This window comes from Triturus cristatus, chromosome 9, assembly GCF_964204655.1.
Source record: "Triturus cristatus chromosome 9, aTriCri1.1, whole genome shotgun sequence".
Taxonomy (NCBI): Eukaryota; Metazoa; Chordata; class Amphibia; order Caudata; family Salamandridae; genus Triturus; species Triturus cristatus.
The window spans coordinates 569010213-569035950 of NC_140592.1; the positions used below are offsets into that span (position 1 = coordinate 569010213).

Below are 25738 nucleotides of genomic sequence, written 5' to 3' on the forward strand. Positions count from 1 at the left end.
ACACATGCAAATACGCATGCATTCACGAGTAGAGAATAGTTTGTTTGTTAAGCATTGTTGGAATTACAATGAAGAATGTGTAAGAAATAGGCTAAAGATTCTGTAACCAATATGTGACTTCTAAGTAACTTAATGTTTAATCATTTGTAACACACATTGTCTGACTAAGTATAAAAGTGGCTGCCGGTGAAGCAGCATACTGAGACCAGGTGTTTGCCTGTGTGAAGACAGCTGCTCTTCCTGTCGTGACAGTATAAAGCTGTGTCTGCCTTGCCAAAAAGGAGTCTTGACTTTATTCTTTATTTAAGTTTTCCCGCAACATGTTGCAATTATTCAAATCCTCTCTTAATTGAAGATATTAACTAGTACAAATGAACATCTCCACATTACTCGGACAATGTTTATGAATACTACACTGACCCATTCATTCTCCAGCTAAGTTCAACCTTTCCTGTGAACCATTAAGATAACTACACGTCTGTCATAACATCAAACCCTGACAACATCCAATCAAACATGAGACATTCAACAAGCAGCGACATCAACCATTTCAAAACACTGCCAAGCCTTCACCAAGCCAGGATGTTGAGCCCAAATCTGAAACGCAACAACAAGACTGACTTCACCCTTATTACCAAAAGAAATAAGATTGTGAAAGCCAAAATTTTCTCTCCAAAAGAAACTGGTATTCTGCAATCCACAGTTCTTCTGTAGTGTAAAATTACTCAGCTTATTAATTTACAGCAATCCCTCCTTCACAACACATGTAGCTAAGAAGACCTAAACACTAGGGAAGGTGTTGAATTTTAAATCCAACACCTCCCCCCCCAACCCCTCCGCAAGTCGTTCTTCCGACTTGCGGAGTAATGGTATGCGGAATCAAAACGCGGTCGTTGTAACGAACGTGTTGTGATTCCCTTTGTTGAAAAAGTTTCGGGGTAAACGTTGTTTACCGCTTATAACGTCTCTCCAAGATTATATACAAGGTGGCTATTTAAAGGTGGCTTGGTTGAGGTGGCAGCAGTGCTTGAATTGGAAAAATTGAAGTGCAGGTACTCTGTAACAGAGTACCTGCTTGTTTTTGAGAAATGCCGGCACTCTCCAATTAAAAGTATAGCATTTCTCTTGAGAAGTGCCGGTACTCTCCCGCTCAAAATAAAAAAGTGCCGGTACTGTGTACCGGACAGTACCGGCCCATTTAAAGCACTGGGTGGCAGCCACCCATGAAACCAATTTATATATGGGATCTAAAGAATAACTCAGAGAAACTCATAGAAACCGACTAATGTAAACTGCAAGCATTCTATCTATCACTTGAATTTAATACATCACACTGTTAAGTACCATGACCATAGGCAGGATAAGAGCAATGCTCTAGTGACTCATGCAAAACACCAGAATTCTTCGCACATAGATCTCACTGCAACTATAACACTCTTCAAAATTCCAACTAAGCACTCCATTACAGTATCGCATGCTATCTTTCCAATAATGTGCTTTGGTATCTCACAAGGGGAATGAAGCACTATAAAATGTAATTACAAAACTTTATTCATCTTGGTTTGTAGCAACCGAATTACAGTGCCTGGATGCTCTCTAGTTTGGTCTCCACCAACAGATGCAAGAATGCATGGAAAAAAGTAACTGCACTTTTCAGACTAAAAAACTGAATGGTATGTGCAACCTGCAAAATAAAAGGCTTGACAGCACCAGGCAAATCAAAACCAGGTATTACATAATCTGTGAACAATGTGGCAGACAAGAAAGAGGCAAAGCACTTTCATTTATGAAGCCCACTTGTGCGTTTATTACCTTTACATGTGTACAGGGCCATAAATAGTCTGTAGCACAGAATGATTTCATATACAAGTTAGAATAAAAATCCATTGACTTTCTGGAGAAGGTGCAGTTTTGAAAAATTTTAAAAATATTCTGGAATCCCACAAATTTGGCATCAAAGGATGGCAGACGAACAGGGCCGGAGGACGAGAGGGAAAGTAATGAGCAGTGGAATATGGCAATGAACGTATACATTGGCAACAAGGACAAATGTGAAAGTAAATGTGCTCTGGCTTACGTAATTGGTCAGACTGAATTTTAAAATATTTCATGGGGTTGAGGTAAAATAAACTGGTGGTTAATGAACTTGCTGGAGAGATCAGTGTCAAGTCTAGTTGACTCATAAAATAGCATTAAAAGTTACTTTCTTGATGCAAGCACAGCGTGTAACAAGCAGGTCACATATTTGCATTTTATGAAGGCAGCTTAATGAGTTACTGATTTTGTTGCAGATACCCTTGTGTTACCTGCAGATCACGTCCTCATCCTTGTAACATAGCTTTGTGAGTTATAAACCAGGATTTACCAGCTGCATGAAAACGACAAGGCATAAGTTTAGAAATGTCCTATTTTAAGTGCTATAAAAATGGTTATTAGTGCAATTACTCATCTGGGCAGACATCTGGCATTCTTACAGTGAATGTACTTCTCATACAGAGCTTGGGAAAGTCAAAGGTCTGCACCGAACCATAGTTTATCCCTTAAGCACTTACAAAGTGAAAGTGAAAGTGACAAGCTTTCTTTGTTTCTTCGATGTAACTGGTATCAAGGTGTTAGGCTCCAGTCAGCTCCCAGCCAGGATGAGACTTAAACAGAAGGAGTGCAATGGCCTCTCAACTGATGCATTTGGCTAGTGGAAATAAGAGCCATCTTCCTAACTCTTGTAGGTTGCTGCTTTAAAAGAAAAGCTCGCAAATTGCATGCACTGCTGAATGTGCCCCGGTGTCTGCAATTTACGACAGGACACAGTCAGCACATCTCACTGGAGCCAGGATGGATCCTAGACCAGATCCTATAATAAATGTCACATCCGAGTCTCAGCTAGATCCCCTTCACTTCCCATACTACTCACCAGGAATTTTCTAAGGGATACATGACCATCCCATCACAGAAAAAACAAACAGTACTTCAACAAAAAAGCAAAAACAATCATTACTTTTTAGAACATCACTTGCAAAAATATCCAAACAGTAAAATATAGGTTTGAATATAAGAAAGAAGATGTAGAAAGTTTGCAAAAATCCTTTAAGTGAAATGAAGGTATTGCAAAAAGTGAGAAACTTTGACATGAGAAAAATTGCAAAGTGTGATTTTCAAGAAAATCTTTAAACCCCCAGTGCAACTGCAAGATAATGGGAGATATTTGCAGAACACTGGCCCCAAATTCCCGAATTGCACGTGGTACGGGACCAGTGTTCCCCAATGTAAGGATATTATTTTACAAACAATGTTCGCAATGACATGAAAATTTGGGGAGGAATGGCACATTTCACAACCTCCTATTTATTAAATTCCTCAGATTTCCCATCACTGAGAATACAAACCAGCAATCTCAGCTTAAAATTGCTAAAAAAAAATACCAAAAAAGGAGTTGAATAGAGAGGTCTGAGTAAACATGTTCCAAAAATACTACTCACCAATCTGCACTCAGGGTCTGCTGTGGTGAAATTTTCATTTTGCCACAGTAATAATTCCTCCTGCTCTTTAGGAGGAGAATTGAGAATTCAAGGGGGTCCAACTCAGTTGTGCAGAGATCCAAAAAAGATTACAAAGACCATATATAAAGCGATTATAAAAGTATGCAAATGTAGCTATTTCTTATTGTGTTGGCTATCCCAAAAATCTGAACTTTTTTTGAACCTCAGAGTACCGGTATTGAGCACCTGTCCAACACAGTACCGGAATGAGAGATACATTGTCTTGTTGTGAGTGGGACAAAGAATGGCTTTGCTCCAGGAGTATTCTCATGGAATGGGGAGGCTCTTTCTATGACCAATGATGGTTGAGGATGGTGTCGCTCTAGAGTCTACCACTTCATCAGAGTTGGCTACAGTATGGCTGGACTCCTAAGACCTTCTATGATATGCTGAAGTAAGAATAGTCCTGCTTTGATTAGACATCAAAAGTTGATCGTTTTCTTCACCAGTCTCACAGATTAAGGTTGTGCATTCACTTATCATTATCAAATCATCAATGAAAAATGAAATTATAGTTCACTGTCGTCTTAAAAATTACAGCAGTCTCTCAACATGACTTACCTTGTGATCGGAGGTCCCCCGATTCTCTCAGGTTGGTCTGTGACCCTTGAAAAGAAAGGATGGAAAAGATTATAAATCCTGCAAAACCTCTGTACACACACACATTTCAATGAGTGTTTTATCTCAAAAGGGAATACGGGGTGTCTCTAAAGAAATTAAATTGTACACTTTAGAGAAATGATAAAGCAAAGCACAGGGTGGACAATGAAAATTAGAATGAATTGTTGATGCAGACTAAGATGTGCTTTCTCCTCCAAATGTAATGTCTATTTGTAGAAGCCATAGTGTGGGGAAGTAAGAATAATGCATACTGTTGAATCCTGAGTGACGAGCCTGTATATCCCTGGCGCACCTGAAATGATTCCTCTCAAGGCTGACATATCATGGGGATGCACAGGAGCATTTACTGGGATTTCAACAGATCAACGCAGTTTGCCCAATTTTGACAGTGATGGGAGAAGTTGGTAACATACAACCAAGCCAGATAATGACAGGCATCCCACTGATTCAATGGTCAGATATGGAAAAATTAAACAATTAAAACTAGGGTTTGAGGGTGGCGGGGAACAACCCTCTCCAAAACCTATCCCAGTTGTAACTCACAACCTCTTTCAAGAGAGAGAAGGCATAGGAGGCTGCTATTGTGTGAATCTGAGGCCCAAGCGGTACCAAGGTTAAAATCAGTTGTATGGGACATTGGAGAAACTTATTTACTAGGTTGCACTAATACAACCATGTTACGTCCATAATGCTTACTGACATGAATAATGAAGACTATTTGAATACTTTGTGCTGGTTTTTCCTATTGGCATTAGGTTCCACAGACCCAACACACTTTCAAGCCAGCTACACTAAGAAAATAACACATTTTAATTTGTATGCCAGTCCAGCCCTGTATTTAGATCTAAATGTGATGCCCTCTGCATGCCTAGTCTCAACCAAACATTAATCTTATCTTAGCTGTAAAAGGCTTTGTATCCTTTTATGAATTGCTACACTGATATAATCCACTACTGTGTATCAAAGCCTGTGACACTAGTTCACTTACAGAGCTTGCAAATCCTGTAAGTGGGATGCTCTTTATCACGTAGAAAAGCATACAGCAATAGACGCTGAATGCTTTGACACACAGTGCCAATTAAAATAGTACATCAAATCTTAGCTGGGGGAAGGTTTCAGGAGCATAACTAAGAATAGTGACGCACATGCAGTTGCATTGGCGCCCATGGGTGTGGGGGACCCACTGAAAACTAAATTATGCGTTTTTTGGACACACATCTAGTGGCAATGAAGGGCATTTACCTTACTTGCATTAGGGTGCATTGTGCATTTGCAACTGTACTGAAAAATTCAGCTTTCGTGTGGCAGTTTTTTAAAGCAGCCCCTCCTAGAAGGAGCAGGCTTTTTGTTCCAGGTCCAGTCCCATAAGCCAACCTGGTTTAGCATTAAGAAACTTTCTACCTCTGTGCTAATCCTCAGAATCATCTCTGGAAGTGAAATCTCTGTATTAAGCCGACTTTCTTCTTTCCATAATTATTAAGATTTGAATGATAAAATCCATAATGATTAAAAGAAGACCAAGTCTTCAGACAAGACATTCCACTTTGCTAGTATTCCTGTTTCCGTGTTATTTGGACCCTGTGGTGCAAGCCGAAGTTAGCACCTTTAAGTGCAAGCACCAACTTTAGTGTAATTAAAAAACTACAACAGGATCCAAACCGCTACCCAACTTGCACACTTACATTTTATCTTTCAATTTCTTTTTATCCTGGGTAAAGAATGCTGTTAGGGTCATTTGTGGCAAAAGTTGAATATGTCAAAGCATTGAAACAGTAGTCAATATAATACTTTTGTGCAGCAATCACTGAATTGTAATGTCAACCTGCATTCATTGTTAATCCCTAGTGCGGTACAAACTTCTTGGTGTGAAGCATTATGACTTTATTCCGTATCATATTAATATGTAAAGCCATTTGTAATGGTGTTTTTACGTTCAGAACTAATCCCAGGTTTATGAATATACCAAATTAGTCTCACTTTCTGGTAAGCATGTTCATTTCCTCCTATTTGCCAAAAGACGAAATGAAGAATAGGAAAATCAGCAAGAAAGGAAAATAACGAGCAAAAGAAAAGCACATATGAATAAGTTAAAACAGAAAAAAAGATAAACAAAATATACAGATAGCAATCATTGCATAGCCAAAAAATGTGCCCGTGCAGTTAAATCCATCCATTCACAAATGCATGCAATCACAAATGTTGTTTATCATATTATATCCCACTTTATTATTTTTGCTAATGCGGAGAAAAACGTAATAAGAAAGGAATGGACTCTGGGTAGAATGTATATAGGAGATAAATAAATGAATTGGACTCTATGTAGAATGTATACAAGAGATACAAAATTTAATTGGCAAACAGTGCGACTAATCGAGGGTAGTTTCAGATGCAAAATAGTCTGCCATGCACTCTAATGAAATGAGACCAAATCAGCAACAGCATGAAGTAAGACAGTAATAATCCAATGGATGGAGCCAAAGCCCAATAAACGTATATTTAATGAACTGGCAACAATATGTCATGCAGACAGCTGTAATGTCACGTGTGATCTAGAAAGAAGAAAAAAGACAGAACGTAAAAGACAAACACAGAAGAAAGAACGAACTAAAGAAAGTTGTAAAAACAGAGGAAATGTAACTAAAAAGAAAAAGAAAAAAGGGAAAAGGAATAGGATGGACATTTAAAAAAAAAAATCAATGAGGGAAAAACAGTTAAGTACGCAAAACACAATAACGGAAATAGAAACCAAATAAAAAAGTAATTAAGAAGCTAAGTGAAAATGTGAAAAGTAAAAACTAGATTAGGCAATAAATATTGAGAGAGAGAGAGATATATGAGATAGGACAGTTCGGAAGGAAGTGAGTTATAGAGTGATTAACACACTGGAAAGCTGACAAGGTGAGAGAGAGAGAGCAAGATTACGTACATAAGAGTAAGAGAGACAAGGGAAAGCAAAGAGATGATGTAAATGAGAGGGGTGTTTAGATGTAGGTGGCGAACATGATGAAGGATGATGAAGGATAAAAAAAGGGCTGCGAGTGGTACCCAAGAGAGACGGACAGAAAAACAGAGGGAGGACAAGGGTGAGAAGCAGCACTCCAGAAAAGGAGCCGAGACTTACTGATCTTAGATCCTTGTGGTAAAGTAGCGCCTGAGACACACCTGTTAGAGCTCTGCCTCTTAGAGGGGTCAAGAGTGACCCTGAAAATAGAGAGAAGCAAGAGTGAGACAGGGCAGAAAAAAGAAAAGGGGGAGGAAGAAAACAGGAGAGATTAGTAGAAACATATGCAAACTTTAAAGAGGAAGGGGAGCTGGTAAAGTGTACCTTTAAGTAACAAGTGGTGCAGAGGTGTTAAAGAACTTGTAATGGGAGAAAAAAACCAGAATAGTTTTTATTAAAAATAGCGATTCAGGGTAATGGAGAAAAAAAAACTTTGACACACATTTCCTGGGTGTGAACCTAATCAGACTTGACTTTTTTGTGTATAATATATGGAAAAGGTTCCTATGTAATAGCTAAAGCATTGGGATTGGATTTCCAGATTCTGGCCCCATATCGCAGGCGACTGCTGATTCTCAGATACTTCAGCTAATTTGAAAACCGATAGTAGTCCTTATTTAGTAATTTGGTCATGGATGAGATGGTGGTAATCAACTCTGAAAACCACAGTTACTGCTCAAAGGAAAATGTTACTTACCCAGTAAGCATCTGTTCTTGGCATGTAAAGCTGTAGATTCACATGCTTTGCATACTCATGCTATCTAGTGTTGGGTCCGGATGTTTGCAAGCTGTTTTTCTTCCAAGAAGTCTTTCCAGTCACGAGGTGACTCCTCCTTTCGGTGATAGTGCGCATGGGCATCGACTCCATTGTAAGATTGTTTTTCCCGCAGAGTGTGAGAATGGAGTTAGTAAGTGTAGAATAAAGATGTCCATGCATATGTCTATGAGTAAGAAACTGCAACAGATATAAGTACCCAGGGCGGCGGGTGGGCGCATGTGAATCTACAGCTCTACAAGCCAAGAACAGATGCTTACTGGGTAAGTAACATTTTCCGTTTGAGGCATGTGAGCTGTAGATCACATGCGTTACATAGACTATACAGCAGTATTCTCCCAAAGTGGTGGCTAACCTGTAGCTGTTGCAGTTGCCTTCAAGAGCGTTCTAAGTACTGCCTGGCCTACATTAGCTTGTTGTCAGGGCCAGCGAGCCTAAGCGCCTTCCTGGCCGCGACAGCACAGAAACTACAATTCCCATGATGCCAGGAGGAGGCTCATTGGTATTTCAGGACCAAAGAGGCACGTACTGACATGCGTAATTCTAGTTCCGGTTTTCCGTTCTTCGAGGATCCGCATCGGCTGATTACGGGTTCTTCCTGGCACCACAGTTCGTTGTTTGTTCACCGACGAAGAATACGGCGGGGACCGTGTTTCCAGCGGTAAGCGCGGCGTGTGGGTAGAGGTCCTGCTTGCACATGCCCATGCACTGAAGACGGAGGAGTCTTCTCCGCTTTCCTGCTACACACACCAGAGGACTCCCTTTAGAGGTATGAAGGGAGGGGTGCATTACTTCCAGAGCACAAAGTAGTCCTGTACTAGCTCGAGACGTTTTTACCTTCAGTAGAGGTTAAGAATTGAATTAATCTTCTCACCGAAGCTTAGATGACGTAACCTTTGCTTCTAGCATTCTATTAATTTCCTTTTGACTATTTTGTGTTCCATTATTTGGATTAGCGTTCTTAGTGACGTGAAGACCTTTTCCCAGGGGACACGGTTTGTTTTTTGACTTTCGTTACTTTTCTTTGTTGTGTATTTGAGTATTGTATCACTGAGAAATACTCTCCACACAAGACTTGAATCCTTATACAAAGTTGTGCCTTTGCAGTTGTGTCGTATATATAGTGGCTACCGAGTGTTGCAGCATCCTAGACATGTGTAACACATGAATGGTTGCATTAATTGTTTTCGTGTTCTTTCCTTCATAGAAACTACGGGAAAGGATGGATTGATGGTTATAGGCCCAAGTGACAAAACACATGAGAACTGTACTTCTACATAGACAGGTAGGTCATTCATGGTGCTAGCGAGACGTACAGAGAGTAGACTGTGGTAGGGTGCCTTGTACTTACTCTCATGTTGTTTTATTTTACAGCTTCCAAAATCCCAGCAGTTCCCTTCCCTTTCCTTATCCCTCGCTTGACCACTTCACTACTCTATGTTTATTTCTGCTCATAGAGTTGGGGATGTCAGGAGGTGGACCATTTTGGGCAACAGACCCTTCCTGAGGAGTTCCCAATTTGCTGGACTAACAGAATTACACACCCACGAATTGTGGCTCCTCCCGACTGGGGTGTGTGCACTATGGCTACCTTGGATGATGTTACGCAGGCGTTATTGTTGGCCCAACAGGAGCTAGCTACATCCAAGGCAGAAGCTGCTGCATTAAAAGACAGGCTAGAGAGGCAAATACGTAACCCTTTTGATGTATCTTCCACCCCTTCCCAGATACAGGTACATGTGCCACCATCTATTCCTCTAGCTACACCCGAAAGGTACACAGGGTATCCAAACAAGATCCAGGTTTCTCTGACACAAATAATGCTTGACTTTTCATGTAAACCCTCATCCTTCCCTACCAACCATTCCAGGGTCGCATTTGCTATATCATATTTGGCAGGAGATGCGGCCAATTGGGCCGTTCCTCTGGTGAAAAACGATGACCCCGATTGGGACGCCTTCTGTAGGGAATTGGAGAGGGTGTTCGATCGAAGAGCCACCACGTTTAGCGCAGACCGAGAGCTGTTAGAGTTGAGACAGGGTAAAATGATTTGGTTACGTATTTAACGGCATTCAACCGACTGGTGGCAGAGACAGGATGGCCTGAGGAGAAGAGGATGTCTTTGTACTACCAGGGCTTGAGATACAATATGAAAGACACCCTTGCTCAGATCTATCTTCAACCTACTAATTTAATGAATCTTACACTCAGGTTAGATCATAAGATATCGGAGAGAGGGGGTGAGAGAAGAAGAAGTGAGAGATGGAGTCCGAGATATGATAGGGGTGTTAGGAAACCAGTAGTGGAGTCTGAAACAAGTGCTTAGCCCATGGAAGTTGGAGCGATTCGAGCACCGCTCTCCAAAGAGGAAAGAGAGGCATGTAGAGTAAACAGGCAGTGCATGTACTGTGGTAAGAAGGGGCACTTTGTACGTGAATGCCCTACCAGGCCTAAATCCATTACTAATTTTACGTCAGGAAAAAAGGTAGCAGTTATGGTGGTGCATGAAACAAACAATACCCCCGGAGAACAGGTCACTTGTTTGTAGTAAGGACTCCCTTAATACGTACATACATTGTTAAGTTAGCATAACCACGTCAGAAGTTAGAAAGCCATCTTGCTGCTTTTGCACACGACACTGCGTTCACATGTTATTGCTTAAACGAACTGCTGACTCGAGTTTTGCCTCACACGAGAGCAATCTGTTGTTACCATCCCGAGCTCTGTGAAGCGACCTTGGTCTGCACACGATGTGACAAACAGTCTGAGTTGTTAGACAATGCATGTTTTCCACTCTAGGTTGATCGACCCACTATTTAGTCATAACACACGAGCAGCTGCACATACCTGAAAGTTGGTGCTTTTAATATCACGGACATCATGTTTATTATTCAGACCGAAGACGAGCCTTCCTGCGAGAAGACTCCTGATGCTCCTGTGATGTGATTTCACTAAGCTGATCTTTGAGGTATGGGGTCCCCTATTCAAGCCTAAGAGACCTTCTGTTAGACTAATAATAATATTAGCTTCTTAGTAAAGGGAAAGTGGTAGTATCCACTGTCATTATAACATGATCACCCCTTTTATATTCTATGGAATTGTAACTATGTTGATGGTTTTGATTTTAATCATTTGTCTGCTTGTATTAGCCAAAGTACTGCATATTAGGACACGTGGTCTATAAAAATAAACTCTTTTTATTTTCACCGTGTCTCTGTTGATTCTTGTTGTGGACTGATGTGAGAATAATATACGAACAGGTATTTCCGATTCCCACCATTCCTGAGTATGTACTGAGTCGCGTGTTCTGGGTTGTCTTTTCATTGGGACCTCCGAGCTAAATCTCGGATAACGAATGGGACACTTATGCTAGCCGGATACTGGGTTCTGGGTTCTGAGGTGAGTTTCTGGTACACCACAACTCACTGAGGTCCTGGGGTTCTACGCATAGTTCTGTGTATAAGCAGAATCCCTGCAACATGGCGCACCTAACGTTTGGTCTATGAGTTGAAACGCCTTAGTAGTGCTCGCGTTTGTCCACAACACCCTCATTCTTGTTTCCGGATAACAAGTCTGACGGATTTAAAACCTACCTAGGTCTATTGATATAGGTTCTTTCAAGCTTGATAATTAAAAAGGTTATTGAACCCTTGTGCTACTGATAGTTTCACGTGTGTGTTGTCCTAATGTCGGTGGATATTGCGGCGCATAGCCGTGCAGCTCTGAAACGTCATTTGACGCAGTATGGGGTACCGGACACTGGTATGAACGTCATCTTTGTAGTGGGAGCCGATGCGGCTCATCCCTATGAGTTGTTCTACTCTTGGGTGACGATTCCAGCGGTGGGGGATGATGACACCTTTCATTCTTACACTGCCGCTGCAGTGCCGGCGAACTATACGCCGTATAGGACACAGGAAATACCAATATCTGCTTGGCAGCACCATATTTGGTTTAATGGCGCCCTTCCCCATGTGGTTATACCGCCGAGAATGGGCCCTTTATCAATTGCAGGGGCCACTTGGCCGGTACTAGCCGGATTTACGCCTCATCCCCGTTACCTCACGGTGACGGTGGCTGAGTTGCGTGTACTACACACTGCCCTCATTACGGTATATAGGGCGTTAGTGCAGTATGTGTCGCGCAATATGCAGGCGGGGGCACCTGCTGTTGCGGGACAGCCTACTGATCATCACGCGGTGGTCATTAGTCCTGTTATGGTTAATTCTGTTATGGGCAAGCGCCCCCAAACTAGGGATGATTTCCCCTTTAGGCTTGCTGAAAAATTTGACCAAATAGAAGCGGTTTACCCGAATACTACTCCTGTGGAGAAACACAGGATCCTCACCATTAGTTTGCCTAAGGACTTGGTCCCCCACATTGATGATTGTGCAAATTGGGGCAAGGTCTTTGCAGCGACGTACGCGCAGTGCTTTGGCACTCCGTCTATGTTGCAGCTGCCCTCCGTTATCAAAAGAGTTCAAGAGAACCATGGTGCGGAGTCTGCGATAGAGTTAGGGATGCGGCTCCTCGGGCAATTTGACCTGGTGGCTACCATGATAATTGGTAACCTGAAGGGTGATGCTTTGCATTTCCAGGTTCGTAATGAACTGAAACGAGTTCCTGAGGAGGACAAACCGCAGGAATTTGCGAAAATAATCGCAGAGGCATATCGGGATTTGGGTCGTAGCTCTTTAGGAGTTAAGCCTGTAATAAAGAATCCCGATCTAAAACAGCAGGGTAAGGCAGAAACGTCTGGTAAGGACGACCGGCCCTTTTTTCCTAAACAAAAATGGCAGGTTAAACAACAGGGAAAGCAGCAGCAACAGAAACAGGGCTCTCGGCCTGCCTCTCCCGTACAGTCAAGTAGCGAACGCACTTATGATCTGCGCGATCGTGCTGCTATAAAGTCTCCTGATAGATTTCAGGTTTCTGAACAGCGCTCTCCTCGTTCTTCACAGGAAACATCGGCTACACAGTCCGGTGGCGGAGGCAGTGGCAAAGGTCGGGGTGCTCCACAACAGCGTGACCAGCCCCGACAGACTGAGGGTAAAGGCAAGCAGGACGAATTTGCACGACAAAGACCCCCGTTTCAGAAGAAGAAAGTGGCGGCTCTGACGGCAAGGTATGCCTCAGATAGTGCGGACACAGCTTCGGAACCGGACATGGGCGCTGACGCTCCTGGACAGCGCAGCGGAAATTACCATAGTCCGTCAAGCTCTGCGTCCATTTCTGGCGGTGACAGCAACTGATATATCGGTTACTGTTGAAACAGCTGACACCAGAGTGGCTCCCCCTGACAGACTTTATGAAATAGTCTTATTAATAGAGGGTGACATACAACGTACAATAAAAGGGATTTTTTGGGATAATCTGACCACCACCTATGATATCCTCCTAGCGGAGGCAGATTGGCCCCCAGCTTTCATTTTAGAGGCTCCTAGAGGGGAGGAAGTAATCCTCCCGTCCTTTGCGCACACAGTGCCTAAGGACCAAGCTGAAGTGTATGCTGAGGAGTGGGCGCTTGCGCTTGCGCCGGCGGTGTATCGTACTCAGGTGGGATGGGACAGATTGTCCCCCTGCCATGAGATTCCATTGCGGTCTATGCCACAGCCTCAACCTCAATATCCCATGCGTCGTGAAGCTAGACCCCACGTCGCGGCAATCCTTGAACAATTGGAATATCAGGGTGTTATTGAAACATGTGTGTCCCCTATGAATAACCCTTTATTCACTGTAACGAAGCCTGACGGCTCGTACCGTTTAGTTTTGGATTACCGGCACCTAAACTCCCATTGCCGGACCTGCGCGGTACAAAATACACATAGCTCGGCTTTGGTCGACAGTCTCGTGCGTAAAAGATTTAAAACGACACTTGACATTTCCAATGGCTTTTTTAGCCACAACCTGTCCACACTGAGTAGCCAGTGGACAGCGTTTACTTCAGGCGGAAAACAAAAACAGTTTACAAGATTAGCCATGGGTTACAAAAATAGCCCTGGCGTCTTTTCTGCTCGCGTGGTTTCTCTCTTAGAAAGAATAGACCCCGAAGCATACTCCTATGTTGACGATATCTATCTTACGGATGATGAGCTGATGCCGCATCTGTCTCGGGTTGACAATATTATCGTGAGTTTTGCTGACTATGGCTACAAATTCAATTTTGCGAAGTCACACATCGCAGAATATACGGTGTTGTTTTTGGGCTACGAGCTCAACAATGAAGGTAAGGGGTTAGCCCCCCACTTTCTGGAAAAGTGTGCACGCTTAAGTGCTCCTACGACACTGAAGAAATTACAATCTCTGCTGGGTTTTCTGAATTTCGGCCGTACGTACATTCCTGATTATGCCCAGCGTATCAAGCCGCTTTACGCCTTGGTACAGCCTTCGTTTTCGAAATCTAGCTGGCAGCTAGAACACTCTGCTATTTTACAGTCTTTACAGGCTGACCTTCTTGCTTCACAATACTTGCTGACACGTGATAACCGCACTAACCTGGTAATAAGAATAGTACCAGGCGCCGTGGGGTTCACGTATTTGACGTTTAATGAGGGCGACACAGTCCCCATTGCGTACAAATCCCACTTGTACACCTCTGCTGAATTACGTTTTTCCACGGTCGAAAAAGTTCTGACTGCTGTGCAGATGGCGATCCTCAAGGAACGCGCACTGTCGCATGGGAAACAGATTCTGGTTGTAACTCCATATCCTGCTTTAGAGGCAGTGACTAAAGCAAGTGTACCCAATTCTAAAGCTTTGCATCCACGGTGGATACAATGGGCCACAACACTGACGTCGCCAGACGTCACTTACATCTTTGATGCCTCATTACAGACTCAAGAGTACTTGCAGTATGAATTCGTTCATCCGGCACCTCTGTCTTTGCGCCCGCTCGAAGAATACCATTGTGTCATATACACTGACGGGTCTGCGCAACCCGCAATTGGATCGAAGCACGCTTATTCAGCGGCTTGCGCAATTGTCGTGGGTACATTCGTAAATGGTGAATTCCAATCTGATGCAGTGCATACGCAGTCATTGGGTGATTGTACCGCGCAATTGGCGGAGCTCCGGGCTCTGGTGCTTGCACTGGAGTTTGCTGATCCCCGAGTCACTACTCTTATAGTGAGTGACTCCTTCTACTGTGTCCAGTCCTACAATGACAATTTACACTTCTGGTCTCAGAATGATTACCGCGACACTAAAGGTAGCACAATTAAGCATAAAACGCTTTGGGTTCGAGTGGCGGACTTTAAAGAACGTCTCCCTCTCGTAAGTGTTATTCACACTCTTGGTCACCAGCGGCTTGGTGTCCATGCTGTCGGCAACAGCTTAGCTGACGAGGCAGCGAAAACAGCAGTGGCTACATACTTAGTGGCAGCAGTTACAAGATCCAAAAGTAAGATTGATGATGACATCTTGGCAGCTATTGCTGCTACAGAGAAGGGAGGAGATTACCCGAAGGGTTTTCCCTCTCGGTATATTTATCATTTAAGTCCTGATAACGTCCCATTAGTGAGGATTAACGACGTTGGTGATAGAATAATTCCCAACGCGGACTGCAGACCAGCACTGATCTTGGCTGCGCATGAGGGGTTGGCGTCAGCTACAATATCTCTGCTACAACAACGTTACTGGTGGTTTGGTTTATATAAACAAGCGCGCGCTTATGTTCTTGATTGTGACATTTGCCAACAGATTAAACCTTCTACTGTTGCGCGCCCACCACAGACACAGCTGTACATCTCTAATAAGCCATTTGGTTGTGTTTATTTAGATCACTGCGGTCCTTTTTCTTCTGATACTGCGTACAAGTACATCTTGGTTGCAGTGGATTCGTGCACACGTTTTCTATGGGTATGGCCACAAAGGAGTGCTGACTCGCGGACTGTCATCAGGGATTTGCGTGTCTTTGTGGGAACTTTTGCGTGTGGTACCTTCCATTCTGATCAGGGCCCTGCGTTCGCCTCTAAGGCTTACAAGGAGGCTATGAAAAATTTGGGGGTCCTAGTCAAATTTTCGTCTCCCTACCGACCTGAGGGTAATAGTGTGGTGGAGCGAATGAACCGTGACTTAAAGCAATCATTGACAGCACGTGTTTTAGGCACAGGCCGGAACTGGCTAGCCCATTTGTATAACGTCCAACGTGCACTAAATAATCTCCCTAGAAGGTCTCTGGGTGGGCGGACCCCGTACATGATGCTCTTCGGAATCAGAATGTTTGTTCCAGACCTTGATGGTCTAGACATTGCGGCGTCGACCGCACCCTTTGACGTAGATGATCACTGTGCTGTTTTGCAGACTCTACAAGAAGCCAGAGACACTCTTTCGAAGGAACACTTGCCCTCCACATCTGAAGCTGAAGTTCAGATTCCGGTAGTCGGCTGGCTACCCCGAGTTGGTGATCTGGTCCGTGAGAAGGTGGAGAACAAGAAGGAGTTCGGCCCCTCTTATCGTGCACCAGTTCCAGTGCTTGGAGTGCAGGGTACAAGAACAGTCATTTTACCTCCACTTCCTGGTCGCAAAGAAAACAGGTACATCTCTATTGACAATGTCAAACTTCAGCGAGTGGCCGATACTTCTTAGTATGACTCCGGCAGTTTCATGCCAGACAATGCAAAGAAATTCAATGATGGTTCCTGCTTCTACCACCTTGTCTGATGTTGCAATCGAGATGCATTCAGTTACTGATCCCTTGCTAATACCACCGGCTGGTGGTTTGTCCGATGAGACTGAGTATGCTTATCCTACACGTGGACCTTCGCCTGTTTTACAATCTACAGCACTTGGCCAGTCCCGTTTTTCCTTTGACACTAACTCTTTGCCCTCAACTCCCCCATCAAACATTGCTGTTTTTGTGAGCTGGTTTAAGAAACATTTTTTGATAGCTCCTTGGACATACATCTGGTTGATGCTTTTTGGTATTTTTTTGTTTATGTCCATTGGATTTGTTGTAGTTTTCTTCCGTTTGGTGGATGGCCATTATCTCAAAGAGAGATCGACAATTAGACTTATCAATGGAACTTTGGCCCCCCACTCCTCATCCCACATCATGAAAAGGGACCAGACTTTTGTGAATATTACTGCCTGGCCCGTCATGGATGGAATCGCATGGGATGCAGTTAAATTTCAAATTCATGGGCCTACAGAGGTCATTAATGTGCCTAATGTATTTCGTGTTTCTATGGGTGATGTAGTTAAACAGAACATACGTTCTGATGATTGGGATGTACACGCCATTGAAGCACTGTTTTCAGATTTGAAATATTATGCCGCCTTTGATGCTGAGGATTTGTATGAAAATGCGGCTAATTATGCGGAACAGTATTGTTTTCAACATTATGGCAATCACTTCCTGCATAAATCGAATTCGTTTAGAAATTTTGTAAATTTTACCCAGTGGGAACATTGTCCCACCCCCTCGTTTGGCAGTTCACATACATTAGTTGATAAGTTTACTTATTTTACTGATTTCAGTGTTTCGGCCCCGGCATCCTTTTATTTTAAAGTTAAGCCCGAGTCTGCCTCCAAGGTTAGACTGACACACACCAAATTGCTATATTCTAAGTCCTTTATGGATGAGTTGTCAATCAAAGGTTATGATCTATGGAAGGCTACTATTGATCTTAAGTCGGTTTGGGGTTCCAAACCGTGGCAGGTTCAGGGAACTGAAGCTTTACACCGTGCCTGTCTAGTACCAAATCATATGTTGTTTTTAAATGCAACCATCTTCCAAACCACCTGTTTCGGATTGGCCACTTCTAAAAAACTAAATTCGCCTTCTGTGGCGGATCTGGGTGCTTACCCAAATTGGTATAATCACACAGATCTGTCCCTTCCTGCTTTGCAGTTATTGGTTTCCAATTCGTCTTTCAATATTTCGAAATTTAATAGTGAGGGATGGTTAATTTGGCAAAGCAGTTCTGATACCTGTCAACGTCGTTTTCTAGGACTGAAACCGGGGTATACTCAAGATCGCGTGGACCCCCGGTTTGAGTCGTCACATACAGTAACTACATACTCTGTGGGGAAATTATGTCAGTCCTGGCTGCGACATTCCACCTTGGCATCTGTCAAAGTTAATTTATCAAAGTTACATGACAAAATAGATTTGAATGATTTTGTTAAAGGTCCTGTGGGTGGCAGATCCAAGAGATGGGCGTATGCTATTTACAACGAAGTATGGAAACTGTCGCAAATTGAGGCAGCTTCAAGATTGAGAGCTATTGATCAGGCTAATATGGAAAAAGTATTAGCAGTTATTGATAACAGCATTAACACTCTTTCTTCTCGCATTTATACATTAGATAATATTGTATCTTCAATTGTGGATATTGTGCAGGATGATATGTCTGTGTTGTATCATGGTCAAAACCAGTTGCGTTCTGTTATGCAGTTTGCATGGACATTACAAACATTGAAGGCAGGGAAGGTCCCTTGGGACTATCTGAATACAACATCGTTATTTCTTCCCTTTAACCTTACTGACAAACAGCAGTTCATGTCCATGAAGGATGCTACATATTCCTTGCTCCATATTGAGAAATTGGAGCCGTTACCTTTTTCTGTTGCGGAAGTCGATTCCGCTGTGTGGCTCTTACACGGATTGATAAGTCTACCGTTTGCGCTTTTGAAGTTTACCTCTTGTATGAAACACTATGCTCTGGGTAGATATGAACAGCTGGGCACCGCTTTCATACATGAAGTCTGGTCCCTCCCCTTTACGTATAGATGTACAAGGGACGGTACTGAGGTTTATCTGAAGGGTGAAGAATGTACAACGTCACCTGATCATTCTGTTGTGTGTAGGCACATTCAATTGCACGGTGCTTGTAATGTACACGCTCCGAACTTGGCCTGCGTCCTAAAAGGTATCCCGGTACCAGTGATTACGCCATCTTTCACGCTGCTTGCAAACGGTAGTTATTTAATTTTGAACAATGAAGCTTGCTGCGGGATGTTAGTAGGGATCCCGTATATAGTAACTGTAACACAGAGGGTTGTCTGCTGCAATAACGTCCTGTTCCCACCCCCGCATGGGAGGCTGGATGCTTCTATCTGGCCTTCAATTCCAACCTTGAAAGCAGAGTTCGACAAGATGAGCAGAATAAGAGCGCTATTGTCCCAAAAGGAGGTGCCATTGACTTCCTCCCGGGAAACATTTGTCCTTCACGTAGCAAATACGCGCACCGAGGTACAGGCGCTTTTGAATACTGACCTCCCCCTGCATTTTGGTGCTTTGATCCAAACAATTTTCAATGCCTCGTCCACGACTGGCCTGGCTCATTTTTTTAAACTTGTGGGCTCGGGCCTCGTGACCTCTTTCCAAACTATTTTTGGTGTGATTCCGGCATTTTTTCATTCTATTTTCTCCAGTGTCTTTGGAGGTGTCCCGTTAATTCTGGCTCTAGTGGCAGGTGTGCTACTTTTACTTTTCATCTTGCGGAATGGCTGCTCTTTCTGTGCCACACGACAGCCTGTCCCGTCTGCAGCTTCTTCGTGACAGGATGCTTGATTACTATGGTGTCCTGCCGTTGGCGACTTTGAGCCTGGCATATGGATTATCCTTCCGGTATTCCTACTTCACCTGCGTGCAACCTGTCTTCCACTGCCTAGATTGTCCCTTTGAATGGCCTATGGATTTGTGCTTAACCAACATGGTGTCTCCGGACACGGATTTTGATCGACTGATGAGGCCCTTAGTGTCTCACGAGTCTGCCTGTTCTGGTGTTCGGATTATGGCCTGCGGTGCGGCGCATGGTATCCTGGGTAATTGGGACATCGTGAAAGCGGCATATGACTTCTTGGATATGAGTTATTTGGAAGTACACGCTGGTTGCCCTCTGATGGTGCTAGAGGCTCCGCTAATAGAAGAACACGTATGTTCCTTTTCTTTACTTAACTGGATGGCTGAAACCTTCAGTGGCCGTGCCAATGATTTTCTGCTGGAAGCAGTGGCCACATATGCTGCATATACTTTCATGGATTGAGTGAACTTTCGTCCACTGTGTTTTCCTCACGTGTCTTGAACTGTCCCTGTACGTCTGCACTTCTGCCCGGTGAGGCGTTTTTTCATTTTTCACCTCCCACGGCACGTTTGAGGTTTTTTGTTTTTTCTATCCATTTTTAGTTTTTTTGCCTGAACTGACCAGTTCTTTTTTAAATTGGATACGCCTTGTTCTGCTCTGTCGCGCTTGAACTCTGCGTTCTCTCTTTTCTTGCATACTAAGTAGTGCTTCGATCAAGGGGGCATGTAGTAAGGACTCCCTTAATACGTACATACATTGTTAAGTTAGCATAACCACGTCAGAAGTTAGAAAGCCATCTTGCTGCTTTTGCACACGACACTGCGTTCACATGTTATTGCTTAAACGAACTGCTGACTCGAGTTTTGCCTCACACGAGAGCAATCTGTTGTTACCATCCCGAGCTCTGCGAAGCGACCTTGGTCTGCACACGATGTGACAAACAGTCTGAGTTGTTAGACAATGCATGTTTTCCACTCTAGGTTGATCGACCCACTATTTAGTCATAACACACGAGCAGCTGCACATACCTGAAAGTTGGTGCTTTTAATATCACGGACATCATGTTTATTATTCAGACCGAAGACGAGCCTTCCTGCGAGAAGACTCCTGATGCTCCTGTGATGTGATTTCACTAAGCTGATCTTTGAGGTATGGGGTCCCCTATTCAAGCCTAAGAGACCTTCTGTTAGACTAATAATAATATTAGCTTCTTAGTAAAGGGAAAGTGGTAGTATCCACTGTCATTATAACATGATCACCCCTTTTATATTCTATGGAATTGTAACTATGTTGATGGTTTTGATTTTAATCATTTGTCTGCTTGTATTAGCCAAAGTACTGCATATTAGGACACGTGGTCTATAAAAATAAACTCTTTTTATTTTCACCGTGTCTCTGTTGATTCTTGTTGTGGACTGATGTGAGAATAATATACGAACAGGTATTTCCGATTCCGACCATTCCTGAGTATGTACTGAGTCACGTGTTCTGGGTTGTCTTTTCATTGGGACCTCCGAGCTAAATCTCGGATAACGAATGGGACACTTATGCTAGCCGGATACTGGGTTCTGGGTTCTGAGGTGAGTTTCTGGTACACCACAACTCACTGAGGTCCTGGGGTTCTACGCATAGTTCTGTGTATAAGCAGAATCCCTGCAACATGTTATTACAAAGGCTGCAGACGACTGTATCCAATGGAAGGTGCTGTCGTTGTCGGTTTCTGAAGGGTGGGAGACAGAAGCCCACATTTTGGTTCCAATAAGGTTAGATGTGAGGGATTTTTCTTAATCAGTCGATCTAATGATTGATTCAGGAGCCACGGGCAACTTCACTGATCAAGGGTTAGTGCAGAGATTAGCACTAAACAGAGTCAGCAGGGCTATCCCCGAGACTGATTTAGCGGTTGATGGAAAATCCTTGACATCCGGGCCGGTGACAGAACAGACTGAAGTAGTGAGATTGACCCTGCAGGATGGGAACCAAAGTCATGTAGAACATCTGTCCTTGAATATCATCATCGCCCCACAGTGCAAGATCATTTTGGGTATGCCATGGTTGTGGGGTCACAACCCTGCCGTTAAGTGGAGAGAAATCTGTGAATTTTATATCAGAGGAGTGTAGAACCACGTGTGTGAGCAGTGACATCTCCCAAAGCGCCGCATTGGCCTGTTACGGGTGTCTTGCCACGGCAGCGGAGAAGTCTGTAGTGTTGCCCATAGCATATAGTCGTTACCGAGATGTGTTCAGTGAAAGCCAGGCAGAACATAGAATCTATGACTGCCAAATAGACCCGATAGCAGGGGCCACTCTCCCTTCATGTCGAGTATATGGCCTATCTGGATCCAAAACTAAACACTTGAGAGAGTACTTGGATCATTACCTAGAGATAGGGTTCATTCGCCCCTCAAAGTCCCCTGCAGCGTCCCCTCTTTTTTTCATATCAAAAGCCAACAGGGATCTAAGAACGTGTATAGATTATCGTAGACTGAACCAGGTAACAGTGAGGAACAGATACCCCCTTCCTCTAGTGTCAGTACTCCTGGATCAAGTAAAAGAGGCTCCGGTCTATACCAAGTTCGATTTGCTTGGTGCCTATCACTTGGTCAGGATTAGAGAGGGGGACGAGTGAAAGACAGCTTTCAAAACCCGCTGTGGGTGGTTTGAATATACTGTTATGCCGTTCGGGCTCTGCAACGCCCCTGCGGCCTTTCAGTATTTTCTGAATGATGTATTAAAGGAATACATAGACTCCTTTGTGGTTGTTTATATAGATGACATTCTTGTCTATTGCAAAGACGAGACAGTGCATGAGCACCATGTGCTAATGGTATTACAGAAGTTGAGAGAACACTCATTGTTTTGCAAATTGAGCAAATGTGACTTCCATGTGCAAGAGGTTGAATTCTTAGTAGTGATGATGTGCCCGTCAGGGCTATGTATGACGGAACGAAAGGTGAAAGCAGTCCAAGAATGACCCATACTACACAACGTGCATGATGTTCAGAGCTTTCTGGGTTTCGCTAACTACTACCATAGGTTCATTTTGCACTTTTGACATGTAGTAGCGCCCATCATGAGACTGTTAAGGTAAAGGGAACCATTTGTATGGACCAGTGATGGTATGGAGGCTTTTGCCCAATTAAAGTGAACATTTACTACTGCTCCCGTTCTCAAGCATCCGCAAACCGAACTTCCCTCTATAGTAGAGGCAGATGCCTCAGACGTGGCTCTAGGGGCCGTACTATCTCAAAGAGACAAAACTGGTCAACTACACCCAGTGGCATACATGTCCAAAAAGCTTAGTGCAGCAGAACTCAACTACACGATTGCAGAAAAGGAGCTGCTGGTTATAAAGAAGGCTTTTCAGGAATGGAGGCACTACCTGTGGAGATCACTCTATCAAGTGACCGTATATACTGACCACAGAAACCTTCAGTACATGAACACAGCGAAACAGCTGTCGCAAAGAAAAATGCGGTGGAAGCTCTTCTTTGCGGAGTACGACTTTGTCATCACTTACATGCCTGGAACGGACAACAGAAAGGCAGACACTTTATGGAGGCAGGGTATCGGCAGCTCCACCCCCAAAATGCCTATTGCGTCCATCATAGCCCCTGCTCAAGTTCTTTGCGCAGTGACTGTGACTAACTTCTTGGAGGAAGTGAAGAAAGCACGCTCCACCGAATTCAGGAAAAAATGGGTTGGAACACATGCTCATCGGAGTTTGAAACAGAGACTGAACACAAACTCTATCTGCCATCTAAGCTGATACAACGTAAAGCATTCGAGTGGTGCCATAGCTCCGTTCTTGCAGGTCATCAAGGTAGCAGAAAAACTTTCAACTAGTACAACACTTCTGGTGGGATGATCTCATCAAGGACGTACAGTCATGGGTGGCGGAGTGCGAGGTCTGCGATAGATCAAAAGGGGAAACCTCGAAGACTCAGGGAAAGCTGATTCCTCTGCCAACACCCACACAAAGTTGGCTGAATACAAGTATGGATTTCATCACAGGCCTCCCAAATGACCATGGAAAAACGGCTATCTTGGTGGTAGTGGACAGCCTCACCAAGTTGGGGCATTTCATTCCCTGTACTAAACTGCCCACAGCAGGGCAAACGGCTCAGCTTGTACTAGAACGCGTGATGCGATTGCATGGTCTGCCGAATACCATCGTCTCAGACTGGGGGCCCCAGTTCATAGCTCGTTTCTGGCAAAAATGTTGCAAGGCGTTACAAGTGTCTCTGGCTTTGTCCACGAGCTTCCACCCCCAAACAGATGGCCAGACTGAGAGACTGAACCAGACCTTGAAGAAATACCTACGTTGCTATGCAAAGGAGGCTGAAGAATCCTGGTGTGCTTTGCTATGGTTGGCTGAACTGACCTACAACAACTCCTGGTATAGCTCTTTGGGCGTTTCTAAATTTTTTGCGAATCATGGATTTCATGCACAAATCTTGCCAATCACCTGGCCCGGTGATCTTGATGAACAACCAGAAGTGAAGGATCACATACAAAAGATACGCTCCATCCATCGGAAGGTCCGAACCCACCTTAATCAGGCGAAGCAACAATATAAGAAGTGGGCAGATCAGCATTGAAGGGATGGCCCCACATACGAACCAGGGGATTGGGTGTGGTTATCCATTAAAACATCCGTTTCAGGGTGCGCAGTATTTTCCACCCCAGGTACATTGGTTCTTATACTGTACTGAAACGTATCAATCCCATGGCATATAAACTACGTTTGCCAAACACCTTGAGGATCCATCCGGTGTTCCACTGTAGTCTTCTGAAACCTGCTAAACGGGCGAGGAGAAGGGCTGTTCCTCCTGTGGTGCATGATGGGCATCTGGAATATGAAGTCCGTCGCATTCTGGATTCGAAGTACAGGGGCAGCCAGCTGTGGTATCTGGTTTCGTGGAAAGCATACTCCTCGGAGGACGATTCCTGGGAGCCCGTTCAGAATGTCCATGCCCCTGCGGCGCTTCGAGCCTTCCATGTAGCTCACCCTGCCAAGCAGGGTGCGAAGAGGCGTGTGGGGAGGGGGGGAATACTGTCAGGACCAGCGAGCCTAGGCGCCTTCCTGGCCGCAACAGCACAGAAACTACAATTCCCATGATGCCCGGAGGAGGCTCATGGGTATTTCAGGACCAAAGACGCACGTACTGACATGCGTAATTCTAGTTCTGGTATTCCGTTCGAGGACCTGCATCGGCTGATTGCGGGTTCTTCCTGGCACCACAGTTCGTTGTTTGTTCACAGACGAAGAACCCGGCGGGGACCGTGTTTCCAGCTGTAAGCGTGGCGTGTGGATAGAGGTCCTGCTCGCACACGCCCGTGCACTGAAGATGAAGGAGCCTTCTCCGCTTTCCTGCTACACGCACCAGAAGACTCCCTTTAGAGGTATGAAGGGAGGGGTGCATTACTTCCAGAGCACAAAGTAGTCCTGTACTAGCTCGAGACGTTTTTACCTTCAGTAGAGGTTAAGAATTTGATTAATCTTCTCACTGGAAGCGGAGGTGACGTAACCTTTGCTTCTAGCATTCTATTAATTTCCTTTTGACTATTTTGTGTGCCATTATTTGGATTAGCGTTCTTAGTGACGTGGAGACCTTTTCCCAGGGGACACTGTTTGTTTTTAGACTTTCGTTACTTTTCTTTGTTGTGGATTGGAGTATTGGATCACTGAGAAATAATCTGCACACAAGACTAGAATCCTTATACAAAGTTGTGCCTTTGCAGTTGTGAGGTTTGCATAGTGGCTATTGAGTGTTGCAGCATCCTAGACACATGTGTAACGCATGAATGGTTGTATTAATTGTTTTGGTGTTCTTCCCTTCATAGAAACTACGGGAAAGGATGGATTGATGGTCATAGGCCCGAGTGACAAATCACGAGAACTGTACTTCTACGTATACAGGTAGATCATTCATGGTGCTAGCGACAGAGTAGACTGTGGTAGGGTACTTACTCTCATGTTGTTTTGTTTTACAGCTTCCAAAATCCCAGCAGTTCCCTTCCCTTTCCTTATCCCTCGCTTGACCACTTCAATACTCTATGTTTATTTCTGCTCATAGAGTTGGGGATGTCAGGAGGTGGACAATTTTGTGCAACAGACCGGTCGTGAGGAGTTCCCAATTTGCTGGACTAACACTTGTTGCCTCGCTAACACATCTACACAATAGTGCTTGGTGAATGTGTGCGGTGTAGACCATGTTATGGGCTTACAGATGTCAGCTATGGGAATGTTTCCTAAGAAAGCCATAGTAGCCCC

General features: G+C 44.0%; 1 protein-coding gene across 2 annotated transcripts in view; it reads right to left on the minus strand.

Moving 5' to 3' along the window:
- MARK4 (microtubule affinity regulating kinase 4) overlaps positions 1 to 25738 on the minus strand; it is a 672098-nt gene that overhangs the window by 62781 nt on the left and 583579 nt on the right. Inside the window, exons 16-17 of one of the 2 annotated variants that reach the window (XM_085625588.1) lie at positions 7279 to 7358; positions 4098 to 4142 (exon numbers count right to left, since the gene is read on the minus strand). In XM_085625588.1, the coding sequence (XP_085481714.1) occupies positions 4098 to 4142; positions 7279 to 7358 (125 nt within the window). The remainder of the gene's footprint in view (positions 1 to 4097; positions 4143 to 7278; positions 7359 to 25738) is intronic. The other variant, XM_085625587.1, reaches the window with a different exon arrangement.